General features: G+C 55.5%; 1 protein-coding gene across 1 annotated transcript in view; it reads left to right on the forward strand.

Annotated features, from left to right (window-relative positions):
• The window catches only part of ATAD5 (ATPase family AAA domain containing 5), an 81,609-nt gene that overhangs the window by 12,310 nt on the left and 54,987 nt on the right, over window positions 1–14,312 (forward strand). Inside the window, exon 2 of the mRNA XM_075351530.1 lies at window positions 1,739–3,525. Coding sequence (XP_075207645.1) covers window positions 1,739–3,525 — 1,787 coding nt within the window. The remainder of the gene's footprint in view (window positions 1–1,738; window positions 3,526–14,312) is intronic.

Genomic DNA, 14,312 nt, shown 5'->3' on the forward strand with positions numbered 1-14,312 from the left:
TCACGTCCCTACATGTACCCCCTATATATACCCCCCACACCTCTTCACCTCCCTGTCACGTCCCTATATGTACCCCCTACCCCTATATATACCCCCCCACACCTCTTCACCTCCCTGTCACGTCCCTATATGTACCCCCTACCCCTACATATACCCCCCCACCTCTTCACCTCCCTGTCACGTCCCTACATGTACCCCCACCATATACCCTCCCCCCACACACACACCTCCCTGTCACGTCCCTACATATACCCCCCACACCTCTTCACCTCTGGTCACGTCTCTATATGTACCCCCTATACCTATATATAACCCTCACACCTCTTCACCTCCGGGCATGTTGTTACCCCCCCTGTCACGTCTTTATATATTTTCCCCCACACCCCTTCACTTCTGGCACGTCCCTATAGATGCCCCCCCCCCCCGAGGTCACATCCCTATGGATGCCTTCCGCCCCCCTGGGTCACATCCCTGCAGATGCCCCCTCCACCCATCCTCTGGGTCACATCCCTGCAGATGCCCCCTCCACCCATCCTCTGGGTCACATCCCTGCAGATGCCCCCTCCACCCATTCTCTGGGTCACATCCCTGCAGATGCCCCCTCCACCCATCCTCTGGGTCACATCCCTGCAGATGCCCCCTCCACCACCCCTCTGGGTCACATCCCTGCAGATGCCCCCTCCACCACCCCTTTGGGTCACATCCCTGCAGATGCCCCCTCCACCACCCCTCTGGGTCACATCCCTGCAGATGCCCCCTCCACCACCCCTCTGGGTCACATCCCTGCAGATGCCCCCTCCACCACCCCTCTGGGTCACATCCCTGCAGATGCCCCCTCCACCACTCCTCTGGGTCACATCCCTGCAGATGCCCCCTCCACCACTCCTCTGGGTCACATCCCTGCAGATGCCCCCTCCACCACCCCCCTGGGTCACGTCCCTGCCGATGCCCCCTCCACTACTCCTCTACATCACATCCCTGCAGATGCCCCCTCCACCACCCCTCTGGGTCACATCCCTGCAGATGCCCCCTCCACCACCCCTCTGGGTCACATCCCTGCAGATGCCCCCTCCACCACTCCTCTGGGTCACATCCCTGCAGATGCCCCCTCCACCACTCCTCTGGGTCACATCCCTGCAGATGCCCCCTCCACCCCCCCCCCTGGGTCACATCCCTGCCGATGCCCCCTCCACTACTCCTCTACATCACATCCCTGCAGATGCCCCCTCCACCACCCCCCCTGGGTCACATCCCTGCAGATGCCCCCTCCACCCCCCCCCCTGGGTCACATCCCTGCAGATGCCCCCTCCACCACCCCCTCTGGGTCACATCCCTGCAGATGCCCCCTCCACCACCCCCTCTGGGTCACATCCCTGCAGATGCCCCCTCCACCACCCCCTCTGGGTCACATCCCTGCAGATGCCCCCTCCACCACCCCCTCTGGGTCACATCCCTGCAGATGCCCCCTCCACCACCCCCTCTGGGTCACATCCCTGCAGATGCCCCCTCCACCACCCCCCTGGGTCACATCCCTGCAGACGCCCTCTCCGCCAACCCCCCTTGCCCCGGTCACATCCCAGCAGACGCCCCCTCCACCGCCCCACCCCCTTGTCACATCCCTGCAGACGCCCTCTCCGCCAACCCCCCTTGCCCCGGTCACATCCCCAGTGTCTTGTGGTGTCCCCCGATCGTGTCCCCAGTAAGTTCTGCCCTCAGTTTTGTGTTATTTATTTTACAGTCTGGTAAGAAGCAGCGGAGAGATGAGGATCCAGCGAGTAAAACCATCACCAATTACTTCTCACCATTATCCAAGTCCATTGACCGGGGGCTGTCCTCTCCCAAAAACAGCAACATTGCCGACTACTTCATCAGATGCTCCCCGGCTGCCAGCAGAGAGCGCACCCCAAAGATGACCTCAAGCCCCGTCTGTGGAGCCAAAAGCAGGGAGTCTCCGTCATCTCCGCTCACCGGCTCTCCGAGACCCGCCGGCAGGATGGCAAAGCGAGGGAAGCGCAGCAGATTAGTCAGGAGACTCAGTGATCTGGCGCCGGCCTCCAATACAGAGGCAGCCGACAGTGGTGGCAGAAAACCATCAAACAGCGGGATTATGGGTAGTGACACCGCGGCGTTACTAGCAGAGATCTGTAGTCAGACTGGGAATTTGGGGGACGATGATAATGATGTTGTGTTTCAATCTGAAACGTTCAGTGCCGATGGTGCCACTAGGACCCGGAGAAGGCAAATCCTGAAAAGGAGTAAGGTTGTGGCCGAGGAGAAAAAAGGGGAGCGTCTGACTACAGATCCCAAAGATCACCGGTCGTTGATGACATCTACCACCTCATCAGAAAGCAGGACCTCGGTGCTGGATTCGAGCCTGGAGGTTCTGCAGGACAATTCCTCCCCTGACCGCCACACCTTAACTATACCCTATGAAGAGTTCATGAAAATCCAAGGAGGGAATGACGAGTCCAGTCCAGCTGACCCCTCCGGTCTGATTAATGCCGTCAGTGGAAACTCCGAGCAGTTGCCCTCTCCGAACACTGTGACCATCCAGGCTCAGGTTCACCACTCGCCTCCTCTCCAGTTACTAAACTCTGCAAAAATCGCTTCCATCTTCAAAAAAACCAGAGTGGATAAAAAGAAAGTGGACACCCCAAAAGCTGACCAGATTGGCCCGGTAACTTCCAAGAGAAAGTCCAACGTGGTCATACTGGAGGACGACCTGGAGCTGGACATCATCGATGTAGAGGCTGGAGAATCTACGAAGCAGAGGTCCACTCAGGCCGAAAGGCAGCAGTTCATGAAAGCCTTCCGGCAGGCGGGCGAACCTTCAAGAACAAACACCAAGAAGAACCCCGGCAAAAAAAAAGAGCTCAGCGAAGGGACGGAGAACCCACCAAAGCTGGAAGCGGAGGAGCAAGTGTCGGAGAAATCTGCGACTAAGAGCAAGTCTGAGGAACCAGACAAGGCGCAGAAGCTAAAAATGAGGAGGAAACCGCCATCTACACCGAGGAACGCAGGGAGCCCTCGATCATCAAAAGAGCAGCCACCAGACAAACCCAAGCAGCCAGAGAAGGTGCAGAGGTTACAGAGGAAGAAGACGCCATCTGCACAGATTGGCACAGGGACCCCCTCGTCCTCAAAAGAGCAGCCACCAGACAAATCTTTAGAGCCAGAGAAGGTGCGGAGGTTACAGAGGAAGACGAAAGGGACCCCCAGATCATCAAACCCGGCAGCTGCTGACGAGAGGTTACCAGCAGACGAAGCCCAGGAAGTGGATAAGGCATCTACCCTCAGCTCAGAGACCCCCAATACTGCTGAGGAGCAGACGTCACTGGTGCTCCACAGCCCTGTCTTACGGAGAAGTCTGAGGAGACAGACGGGGAATCCCTCCAGCAGGTCCCCAGAGAGGACAGAAAGTCCCATACTGATGTCCACCCCAAAAGTGCAGAGTCCCTGCCGAAACGCTGACATTTACAAAGCTGAAGTCCTCACAGTGCCCTCTGACATAGAGTCCCCAATCAGGTACGCCCCGTCCACCATAGACATAGTGTGTCCTGCTCTCACTGCAGCCTTCTGGTGTATTGTTATCGTGTCTGTGATGCCTCCTTTATATCAGATGGTCTGTAGGGTATGGTTCAGGGTGGTCCTGTGCCTGGTGATAGGAAGACCCTGGAGGTGCTATGGCAACGTCCTAGTGTTCAGAATAGTCGAGCGTTATATTGTACATTAACATAGTTACATAGTTACATAGTTACTTAGGTTGAAAAAAAGACCTAGGTCCATCTAGTTCCCCTTCCTCCACCAGTTCTACATTTAGTCACTAAGTCATTTATAACCAACAATGTTTTGTGTACTGAGGAAATCATCCAGCCCTTTTTTAAAAGCTGTTATAGTATCTGCCATTACTACCTCTTGTGGTAGGGCATTCCACAGTCTGACTGCTCTAACTGTAAAGAACCCTTTCCTATTTAGGTGTCGGAATCGCTTTTCTTCCACTCGCAGTGAGTGCCCCTGGTCCTTAGTACTGTCTTTGGAAGAAATAAGTCATGTGCCAGTCCTTTATATTGACCACACATGTATTTATACATATAAATGAGATCTCCTCTGAGACGTCTTTTTTCTTCAGCGCTCTATTGGGAGACCCAGACGATTGGGGTATAGCTACTGCCCTCTGGAGGCCACACAAAGCACTACATTAAAAGTGCAAGGCCCCTCCCCCTCTGGCTATACCCCCCCCGTGATATCACGGGTTCTCCAGTTTTAGCTTTGTGTGCGAAGGAGGTCAGACATTCCATGCATAGCTCCACAGATTTTAGTCAGCAGTAGCTGCTGACTATTTCGGATGGAAGAAAAGAGGACACATATAGTGTCCCCAGCATGCTCCCTTCTCACCCCTGGATGGTGTTGTAAGGTTGAGGTACCTATTGCTGGTACAGGGCTGGAGCCTGACATGCTGTTTTCCTTCCACATCCCCTGGTAGGGCTCTGTGGAAGTGGGATCCTGCCGGCCTCTCAGCTCTGACGCCGGGCTCCATCCACAGACCCATTAGAACCTGATGGAGACGGAGCAGGAGTACGATCAGGGACAGGCCCTGCATCATACAGGTACTCTGTGTCCCCGGCAGGCACAGACACACTCCGGGCTGGCTGGGTGTTGTAGTGCGCCGGGGACCGCAACGTTGGAGCTAGTGTCCCTACAGATTACTGGGGGATTGTTTGTGTATGGGAACGCAGCGCCGACCCCCTCTGGACCGGGCGGCGCTGCTGTGACTTGTGGTGCGCCGGGGATCCGCCGTCCGCGCTTTTACGGCGGCGGCGGTTATAAATTGAGTCCCCGGCTTTTTGGGCCTAGGACGCCGGCAGCTCCGATTCGTTCCCGCCCCCACCCTGTCATTCAGGGTAGGGGAGAGACGCTGTTCGCTAGCAGCGACGAGGGCTGGAGCCTGATTTACATGCTCCAGCCCTCACACTAGGCACAGAGGGAAGCAGGCTTCCCGCTCTTGGCCAGGAACGCCCAGGGCCCGCCCCCCTTCTCTCTCAGGATGCCGGCAGCCATTACATGCAGTCTGGCTGGAGGAAGGACGCAAGGCTCTGGGAGACCTGGACTAGGGGCTATCTGGCGACCACACACCCGCTTTTTAAGCGGGCGGTAAGCGTTTTTTCTGTGCTGGTCCCTCTAGTGCCTCACGGTGTATTGGTGTACTGTGTAGGATATAGAGATATTGTATTACTTGCACTGTGAGGTCGCTTCTGGCTGCATCTCCCAGATCACTCTGTGGAAGCAACAACATGCCATCCTCAAAACGCAAGGCTGCCAAGGCTAGGGCTGTGTATACTGCGTGTGCTGCATGTGGGGCTAATCTACCAGCAGGCTCCGATGACCCCCATTGTGTGCAATGCTCCGACCCGGTGCTGCTTCGCCAGCCGGAGTCAGGAGGGAGAGTGACCCAGGCTGAGACGCTTGTAAGTTCTGCCCCGGTGACAGGGACAGACTTTGCAGTTTTTGCTGATAATATGTCTGTGTCTATGGCAAAAATACTTGAAACCTTGCAATCTATGCATGGGGCTCAGTCTTTGGGCACAGCGAGGCCTCTGTCCTCAGGTCCCCCTCACTTGGAATTAATCCAGCCCACAGGGGAGTCCCCGGCTTCACAGGCCGAGGATTATGAGTCAGATGATAGCCCCAGCCACCCTAAGCGAGCTCGCTGGGAAAGACCCTCGACGTCATCACACTGCTCAGGGTCTCAGCGCAATCAGTCTCCCTGTGATGTGTCTGATGAGAGTGATCAGGAATCCACTCCTGGAACCCCTCTCAACCTGGATACCCCGGATGGGGATGCCATGGTGAACGACCTTATCTCAGCCATCAATAGGCTGTTGGATATTTCTCCCCCAGCCCCTTCAGCAGAAGAGGCGGCTGCGGAGCAGGAGAAGTTTCGTTTCCTTTATCCCAAGCGTAAATTGAGTGCTTTGTTGGATCACGCTGACTTCAGAGAATCAATCCAAAAGCACGACGCTCACCCAGAAAGGCGTTTCTCTAAACGATCTAAAGATACGCGTTTCCCTTTCCCCCCTGAGGTGGTCAAGCGCTGGACACAGTGTCCAAAGGTAGACCCCCCGATTTCCAAACTCGCAGCTAGGTCCATAGTTGCAGTGGAGGATGGCGCTTCACTTAAAGATGCCAATGACAGACAGATGGACCTTTGGTTAAAATCTGTCTATGAAGCTATCGGCGCGTCGTTTGCTCCGGCATTCGCAGCCGTATGGGCACTCCAGGCTATTTCAGCTGGCTTAGCAAAAGTGGATGCTATCATACATCCAGCAGTGCCGCAAGTGGCGCACCTTACCACGCAGATGTCGGCGTTTGCGTCTTACGCTATCAATGCGGTCCTAGAATCTACCAGTCGCACCTCAATGGCGTCCGCCAATTCGGTAGTTTTGCGCAGAGCCTTGTGGTTAAAGGACTGGAAAGCAGATGCTGGTTCCAAAAAATGTTTAACCAGTTTGCCTTTATCTAGAGATAGACTGTTTGGCGAGCCATTGGCTGATATCATTAAGCAGTCTAAGGGTAAAGACTCCTCTTTACCACAACCCAGAACAACCAAACCTCAGCAGAAAAAGTGGCAGCAGAGGTTTCAGTCCTTTCGAGGTTCGGGCAAGACACCATTTACCTCGTACAAAGGGACTCAGAGGACGCAAAGAAACTCAGATTCGTGGCGGGCTCACACGCGCCCCAAGAAAGCAAATGGAGGTACCGCTTCCAAAACGGCTACCTCATGACTTCCAGCCCCCTCCCTCCGCATCGCCGGTCGGGGGCAGGCTCTCCCGCTTTTCCGGCATTTGGATGTCACAGGTCAAAGACCGGTGGGTGACGGACATTTTGTCTCGCGGGTACAGAATCGAGTTCAATTCTCGTCCTCCAGCTCGGTTCTTCAGAACCTCCCCACATCCAGACCGAGCAGATGCTCTGCTGCAGGCGGTGGGCTCCCTAAGAGCGGAAGGAGTGGTGATCCCAGTCCCTCCTCAGGAACAAGGGCAAGGGTTTTACTCCAATCTCTTTGTGGTTCCAAAAAAGGACGGCTCGTTCCGTCCTGTTCTGGACCTAAAACGGCTCAACAAACATGTGCACGCCAGGAAGTTCCGGATGGAAACCCTGCGTTCTGTCATTGCCTCAATGTCCAGAGGAGACTTCCTTGCCTCAATAGACATCAAAGATGCTTATCTCCACGTGCCAATTGCTACAGAACATCAACGTTTTCTACGTTTTGTGATAGGAGACGACCATTTTCAGTTCGTAGCTCTGCCATTTGGTCTGGCGACAGCCCCACGGGTCTTCACCAAGGTCATGGCGGCGGTGGTAGCAGTCTTGCACTCTCAGGGACACTCGGTGATCCCTTACCTAGACGATTTATTGGTCAAAGCTCCCTCTCAAGAGGCATGTCAGCACAGCCTGAATGCTACGCTGGAGACCCTACAGTCTTTCGGGTGGATCATCAACTTTCCAAAGTCGATCCTATCACCGACTCAATCACTAACGTATCTTGGCATGGAGTTTCATACTCTAGCAGCGATAGTGAAGCTTCCGCTGAACAAGCAGCGGTCCCTACAGACAGGGGTGCAATCTCTTCTGCAGGGCCAGTTGCATCCCTTGCGGCGCCTCATGCATTTCCTAGGGAAGATGGTGGCAGCCATGGAAGCAGTTCCCTTTGCGCAGTTTCATCTGCGCCCACTTCAATGGGACATTCTCCGCCAATGGGACGGGAAGTCAACGTCCCTGGACAGGAAAGTCTCGCTTTCCCAGATGGCCAAGGACTCCCTACAATGGTGGCTCCTTCCCACCTCATTGTCTCAGGGAAGATCCTTCCTGCCTCCATCCTGGGCAGTAGTCACGACAGATGCGAGTCTGTCAGGGTGGGGAGCAGTGTTTCTCCACCACAGGGCTCAGGGGACGTGGACTCCGCAGGAGTCCATCCTTCAGATCAATGTTCTGGAGATCAGAGCAGTGTATCTTGCTCTACTGGCCTTCCAACAGTGGCTGGAAGGAAAGCAGATCCGAATCCAATCGGACAACTCCACAGCGGTGGCATACATCAACCACCAAGGAGGGACGCGCAGTCGGCAAGCCTTCCAAGAAGTCCGGCGCATTCTAATGTGGGTGGAGGACAGAGCATCCACCATATCCGCGGTTCACATCCCAGGCGTAGAAAACTGGGAAGCAGACTTCCTCAGTCGCCAGGGCATGGACGCAGGGGAATGGTCCCTTCACCCGGACGTGTTTCAGGAAATCTGTCGCCGCTGGGGAGTGCCGGACGTCGACCTAATGGCATCCCGGCACAACAACAAGGTCCCGGCATTCATGGCGAGGTCGCGCGATCAAAGAGCTCTGGCGGCAGACACCTTGGTTCAAGATTGGTCGCAGTTTCAGCTCCCATACGTGTTTCCGCCTCTGGCGCTCTTGCCCAGAGTGCTACGCAAGATCAGATCCGAGTGCAGCCGCATCATACTCGTCGCTCCAGACTGGCCGAGGAGGTCGTGGTATCCGGATCTGTGGCATCTCACGATCGGTCGACCGTGGTCACTGCCAGACCGACCAGACTTACTGTCCCAAGGGCCGTTTTTCCATCAGAATTCTGCGGCCCTGAACCTGACTGTGTGGCCATTGAGTCCTGGATCCTAGCATCTGCAGGATTATCTCAAGGAGTCGTTGCCACAATGAGACAAGCTAGAAAGTCGAATTCGGCTAAGATCTACCACAGAACGTGGAAGATTTTCTTATCCTGGTGCTCTGCTCAGGGAGTGTCTCCCTGGCCATTTGCATTGCCCAAGTTTCTTTCCTTCCTGCAATCGGGGTTAGAAAAGGGCTTGTCGCTCAGCTCTCTTAAAGGGCAAGTTTCGGCACTATCCGTGTTTTTTCAGAAGCGTCTAGCACGTCTTTCTAAGGTGCGCACGTTCCTGCAGGGGGTCTGTCATATTGTGCCCCCGTACAAGCGGCCGTTAGATCCATGGGATCTGAACAGGGTACTAGTTGCTCTCCAGAAGCCGCCCTTCGAGCCTCTGAAGGAAGTTTCCTTTTCTCGGCTGTCACAGAAAGTGGCGTTTCTTGTTGCGATCACATCGCTTCGGCGAGTGTCTGAGCTGGCAGCTCTGTCATCCAAGGCTCCTTTCCTGGTGTTCCACCAGGACAAGGTAGTGCTGCGCCCTATTCCGGAGTTTCTCCCTAAAGTCGTATCCTCTTTTCATCTTAATCAGGATATATCCTTGCCTTCTTTTTGTCCTCATCCGGTTCACCGGTATGAAAAGGACTTACGTTTGCTAGATCTGGTGAGAGCACTCAGAATCTACATTTCCCGCACAGCGCCCCTGCGCCGTTCGGATGCACTCTTTGTCCTTGTCGCTGGTAAGCGCAAGGGATTGCAGGCTTCTAAAGCCACCCTGGCTCGATGGATCAAAGAACCAATTCTAGAGGCCTACCGTTCTGCGGGGCTTCCGGTTCCTTCAGGGCTAAAAGCCCACTCAACCAGAGCCGTGGGTGCGTCCTGGGCATTACGTCACCAGGCTTCGGCTCAACAGGTGTGCCAGGCAGCTACCTGGTCCAGTCTGCACACTTTCACCAAGCATTATCAGGTGCATACCTATGCTTCGGCGGATGCCAGCTTAGGTAGAAGAGTCCTGCAGGCGGCAGTGACACCCCCGTAGGGGAGGGCTGTTTTGCAGCTCTAACATGAGGTATTTCTTTACCCACCCAGGGACAGCTTTTGGACGTCCCAATCGTCTGGGTCTCCCAATAGAGCGCTGAAGAAGAAGGGAATTTTGTTACTTACCGTAAATTCCTTTTCTTCTAGCTCTTATTGGGAGACCCAGCACCCGCCCTGTTGTCCTTCGGGATGTTTTTTTGTTGTTTGCGGGTACACATGTTGTTCATGTTGAACGGTTTTTCAGTTCTCCGATGTTATTCGGAGTTAATTTGTTTAAACCAGTTATTGGCTTCCTCCTTCTTGCTTTGGCACTAAAACTGGAGAACCCGTGATATCACGGGGGGGGGGTATAGCCAGAGGGGGAGGGGCCTTGCACTTTTAATGTAGTGCTTTGTGTGGCCTCCAGAGGGCAGTAGCTATACCCCAATCGTCTGGGTCTCCCAATAAGAGCTAGAAGAAAAGGAATTTACGGTAAGTAACAAAATTCCCTTCTTCTAAGCTAAACATATCTAACTTTTTCAACCTGTCATCATATGGGAGGCCTTCCATTCCTCATCATACGGGCGGCCTCCATTCCTCATCATACGGGCGGCCTCCATTCCTCATCATACGGGCGGCCTCCATTCCTTGTAATAGTCTAGTTGCCTGCCTTTGAACTGACTCTAACTTCTGAATGTCCTTTTTAAAATGTGGAGCCCAAAACTGGATCCCGTATTCCAGATGTGGCCTTACAAGTGATTTATAGAGGGGTAACAATACGTTGGGATCACGGGATCTAATCTCTCTTTTTATACACCCTAAAATCTTGTTTGCTTTAGCAGCTGCTGCCTGACATTGAGAGCTGCTGCTCAGCTTATTTATAATGAGAATACCCAAGTCCTTCTCCTGTTCTGTAGTCCCGAGTTTACTTCCATTTAATGTATACGCAGCTATAGGATGACTCCGTCCTAGGTGCATTACTTTACATTTATCAACATTAAATCTCATTTGCCAAGTATCTGCCCATTCTGACATCTTATCCAGATCTTTTTGTAATATTGTACTATCCAGGTAAGTTTTTAATATCCTACATAGTTTGGTGTCATCAGCAAAGACTGACACTTTACTATCAATCCCATCCACAAGGTCATTAATAAAGAGACTAAAAAGAATCGGTCCAAGCACAGATCCCTGCGGCCCCCACTGCTCCCAGTACAGATCCCTGCGGCCCCCAGTACAGATCCCTGCAGTCCCCACTGCTCCCAGTACAGATCCCTGCGGCCCCCACTGCTCCCAGTACAGATCCCTGCGGCCCCCAGTACAGATCCCTGCAGTCCCCACTGCTCCCAGTACAGATCCCTGCGGCCCCCACTGCTCCCAGTACAGATCCCTGCAGTCCCCACTGCTCCCAGTACAGATCCCTGCGGCCCCCACTATTCCCAGTACAGATCCCTGCGGCCCCCACTGCTCCCAGTACAGATCCCTGCGGCCCCCACTGCTCCCAGTACAGATCCCTGCGGCCCCCACTGCTCCCAGTACAGATCCCTGCGGCCCCCAGTACAGATCCCTGCAGTCCCCAATGCTCCCAGTACAGATCCCTGCGGCCCCCACTGCTCCCAGTACAGATCCCTGCGGCCCCCAGTACAGATCCCTGCGGCCCCCACTGCTCCCAGTACAGATCCCTGCGGCCCCCAGTACAGATCCCTGCAGTCCCCACTGCTCCCAGTACAGATCCCTGCGGCCCCCACTGCTCCCAGTACAGATCCCTGCGGCCCCCAGTACAGATCCCTGCGGCCCCCACTGCTCCCAGTACAGATCCCTGCGGCCCCCACTATTCCCAGTACAGATCCCTGCGGTCCCCACTGCTGACTATAGCCCATTTAGAGAATGTAGCATTTATGACTACTCTTTGTTTCCTATCTTTTAGCCAATTCCTTACCCAGTTGCATATTGTGTCCCCTAGTCCTTGCTTCTGGAGCTTTAGTATAAGGCTATTATGTGGTACAGGAGCAAATGCCTTTGCAAAGTCCAAATAAATCACATCAGCTGCATTACCAATATCCAGGTTTGCACTTACCCCCTCATAGAACCCCAACAGGTTGGTCAGACACGACTTATCTTTCATGAATCCATGCTGTCTGCCAGTTATCATATTATTTTCTGCAATATATTTTTGCATGTCATCCCTTAAAATGCCCTCAAAAACTTTGCATACTACTGATGTCAGGCTTACTGGACGGTAGTTGCCTGGATCTACCCTCTTACCTTTCTTAAATATCGGTACCACATCAGCAATCCTCCAATCCTGAGGCACCAACCCTGTTACAAGCGAGTCTAAAAAGATGAGATACAGCGGTCTGTCAATTACGGAGCTCAATTCCCTCAATATTCGTGGATGAATGCCATCTGGCCCTGGGGATTTGTCTATGTTTAATTTACTCAGACGTAGGCGTACTTCATCTTGTGTTAAATTAATTATATCGGGTGGTGGACTTTGAAACATTTGAAACACCTAGGTTATTCAGCCGTGGTAACATGTAGTGTTACGTCACGGGTATGGGTGTACATAGGAGGCTCAGGAGCGGACGTACTGCATTCAGGGGCGGGTATACGGAGGTGGCTCGGGAGTGGGCGTACCGTATTCAAGGGCAGGTGTACGGATGGGGCCTCTGGAGCGGAAGTGGTGCTCAGGAGTGGACATACCGCATTCAGGGGCGGGTGTACGGAGGGGGGCTTGGGAGCAGACGTGCCGCATTCAGGGGCGGGTGTACGGAGGGGGCCTCAGGAGCGGACGTACCACATTCAGGGTCGAGTGTACGGAGGGGGGCTTGGGAGCAGACGTGCCGCATTCAGGGGCAGGTGTACGGAGGGGGCCTCAGGAGCGGACGTACTGCATTCAGGGGCGGGTATACGGAGGTGGCTCGGGAGTGGATGTACCGTATTCAAGGGCAGGTGTACGGATGGGGCCTCTGAGGCGGAAGTGGTGCTCAGGAGCGGACGTACTGCATTCAGGGGCGGGTATACGGAGGTGGCTCGGGAGTGGACGTACCGTATTCAAGGGCAGGTGTACGGATGGGGCCTCTGAGGCGGAAGTGGTGCTCAGGAGTGGACATACCGCATTCAGGGGCGGGTGTATGGAGGGGGGCTTGGGAGCAGACGTGCCGCATTCAGGGGCGGGTGTACGGAGGGGGCCTCAGGAGCGGACGTACTGCATTCAGGGGCGGGTATACGGAGGTGGCTCGGGAGTGGACGTACCGTATTCAAGGGCAGGTGTACGGATGGGGCCTCTGAGGCGGAAGTGGTGCTCAGGAGTGGACATACCGCATTCAGGGGCGGGTGTATGGAGGGGGGCTTGGGAGCAGACGTGCCGCATTCAGGGGCGGGTGTACGGAGGGGGCCTCAGGAGCGGACGTACCGCATTCAGGGTCGAGTGTACGGAGGGGGGCTTGGGAGCAGACGTGCCGCATTCAGGGGCGGGTGTACGGAGGGGGCCTCAGGAGCGGACGTACTGCATTCAGGGGCGGGTATACGGAGGTGGCTCGGGAGTGGACGTACCGTATTCAAGGGCAGGTGTACGGATGGGGCCTCTGAGGCGGAAGTGGTGCTCAGGAGCGGACGTACTGCATTCAGGGGCGGGTATACGGAGGTGGCTCGGGAGTGGACGTACCGTATTCAAGGGCAGGTGTACGGATGGGGCCTCTGAGGCGGAAGTGGTGCTCAGGAGTGGACATACCGCATTCAGGGGCGGGTGTACGGAGGGGGGCTTGGGAGCAGACGTGCCGCATTCAGGGGCGGGTGTACGGAGGGGGCCTCAGGAGCGGACGTACCACATTCAGGGTCGAGTGTACGGAGGGGGGCTTGGGAGCAGACGTGCCGCATTCAGGGGCAGGTGTACGGAGGGGGCCTCAGGAGCGGACGTACTGCATTCAGGGGCGGGTATACGGAGGTGGCTCGGGAGTGGACGTACCGTATTCAAGGGCAGGTGTACGGATGGGGCCTCTGAGGCGGAAGTGGTGCTCAGGAGTGGACATACCGCATTCAGGGGCGGGTGTACGGAGGGGGGCTTGGGAGCAGACGTGCCGCATTCAGGGGCGGGTGTACGGAGGGGGCCTCAGGAGCGGACGTACCACATTCAGGGTCGAGTGTACGGAGGGGGGCTTGGGAGCAGACGTGCCGCATTCAGGGGCAGGTGTACGGAGGGGGCCTCAGGAGCGGACGTACTGCATTCAGGGGCGGGTATACGGAGGTGGCTCGGGAGTGGACGTACCGTATTCAAGGGCAGGTGTACGGATGGGGCCTCTGGAGCGGAAGTGGTGCTCAGGAGTGGACTTACCGCATTCAGGGGCGGGTGTACGGAGGGGGGCTTGGGAGTGGACTTACCGCATTCAGGGGCGGGTGTACGGAGGGGGGCTTGGGAGTGGACTTACCGCATTCAGGGGCGGGTGTACGGAGGGGGGCTTGGGAGCAGACGTGCCGCATTCAGGGGCGGGTGTACGGAGGGGGCCTCAGGAGCGGATGTACCACATTCAGGGGCGGGTGTATGGAGGGGGCTCCGGAGCGGATGTGACGCATTCAGGGGCAGGTGTACGGAGGGGGCTTGGGAGCGGACGTACCGCATTCAGGGTCGGGTGTACGA

The sequence above is a fragment of the Anomaloglossus baeobatrachus genome, chromosome 5 (genome assembly GCF_048569485.1).
Source record: "Anomaloglossus baeobatrachus isolate aAnoBae1 chromosome 5, aAnoBae1.hap1, whole genome shotgun sequence".
In the NCBI taxonomy this organism is placed as follows: Eukaryota; Metazoa; Chordata; class Amphibia; order Anura; family Aromobatidae; genus Anomaloglossus; species Anomaloglossus baeobatrachus.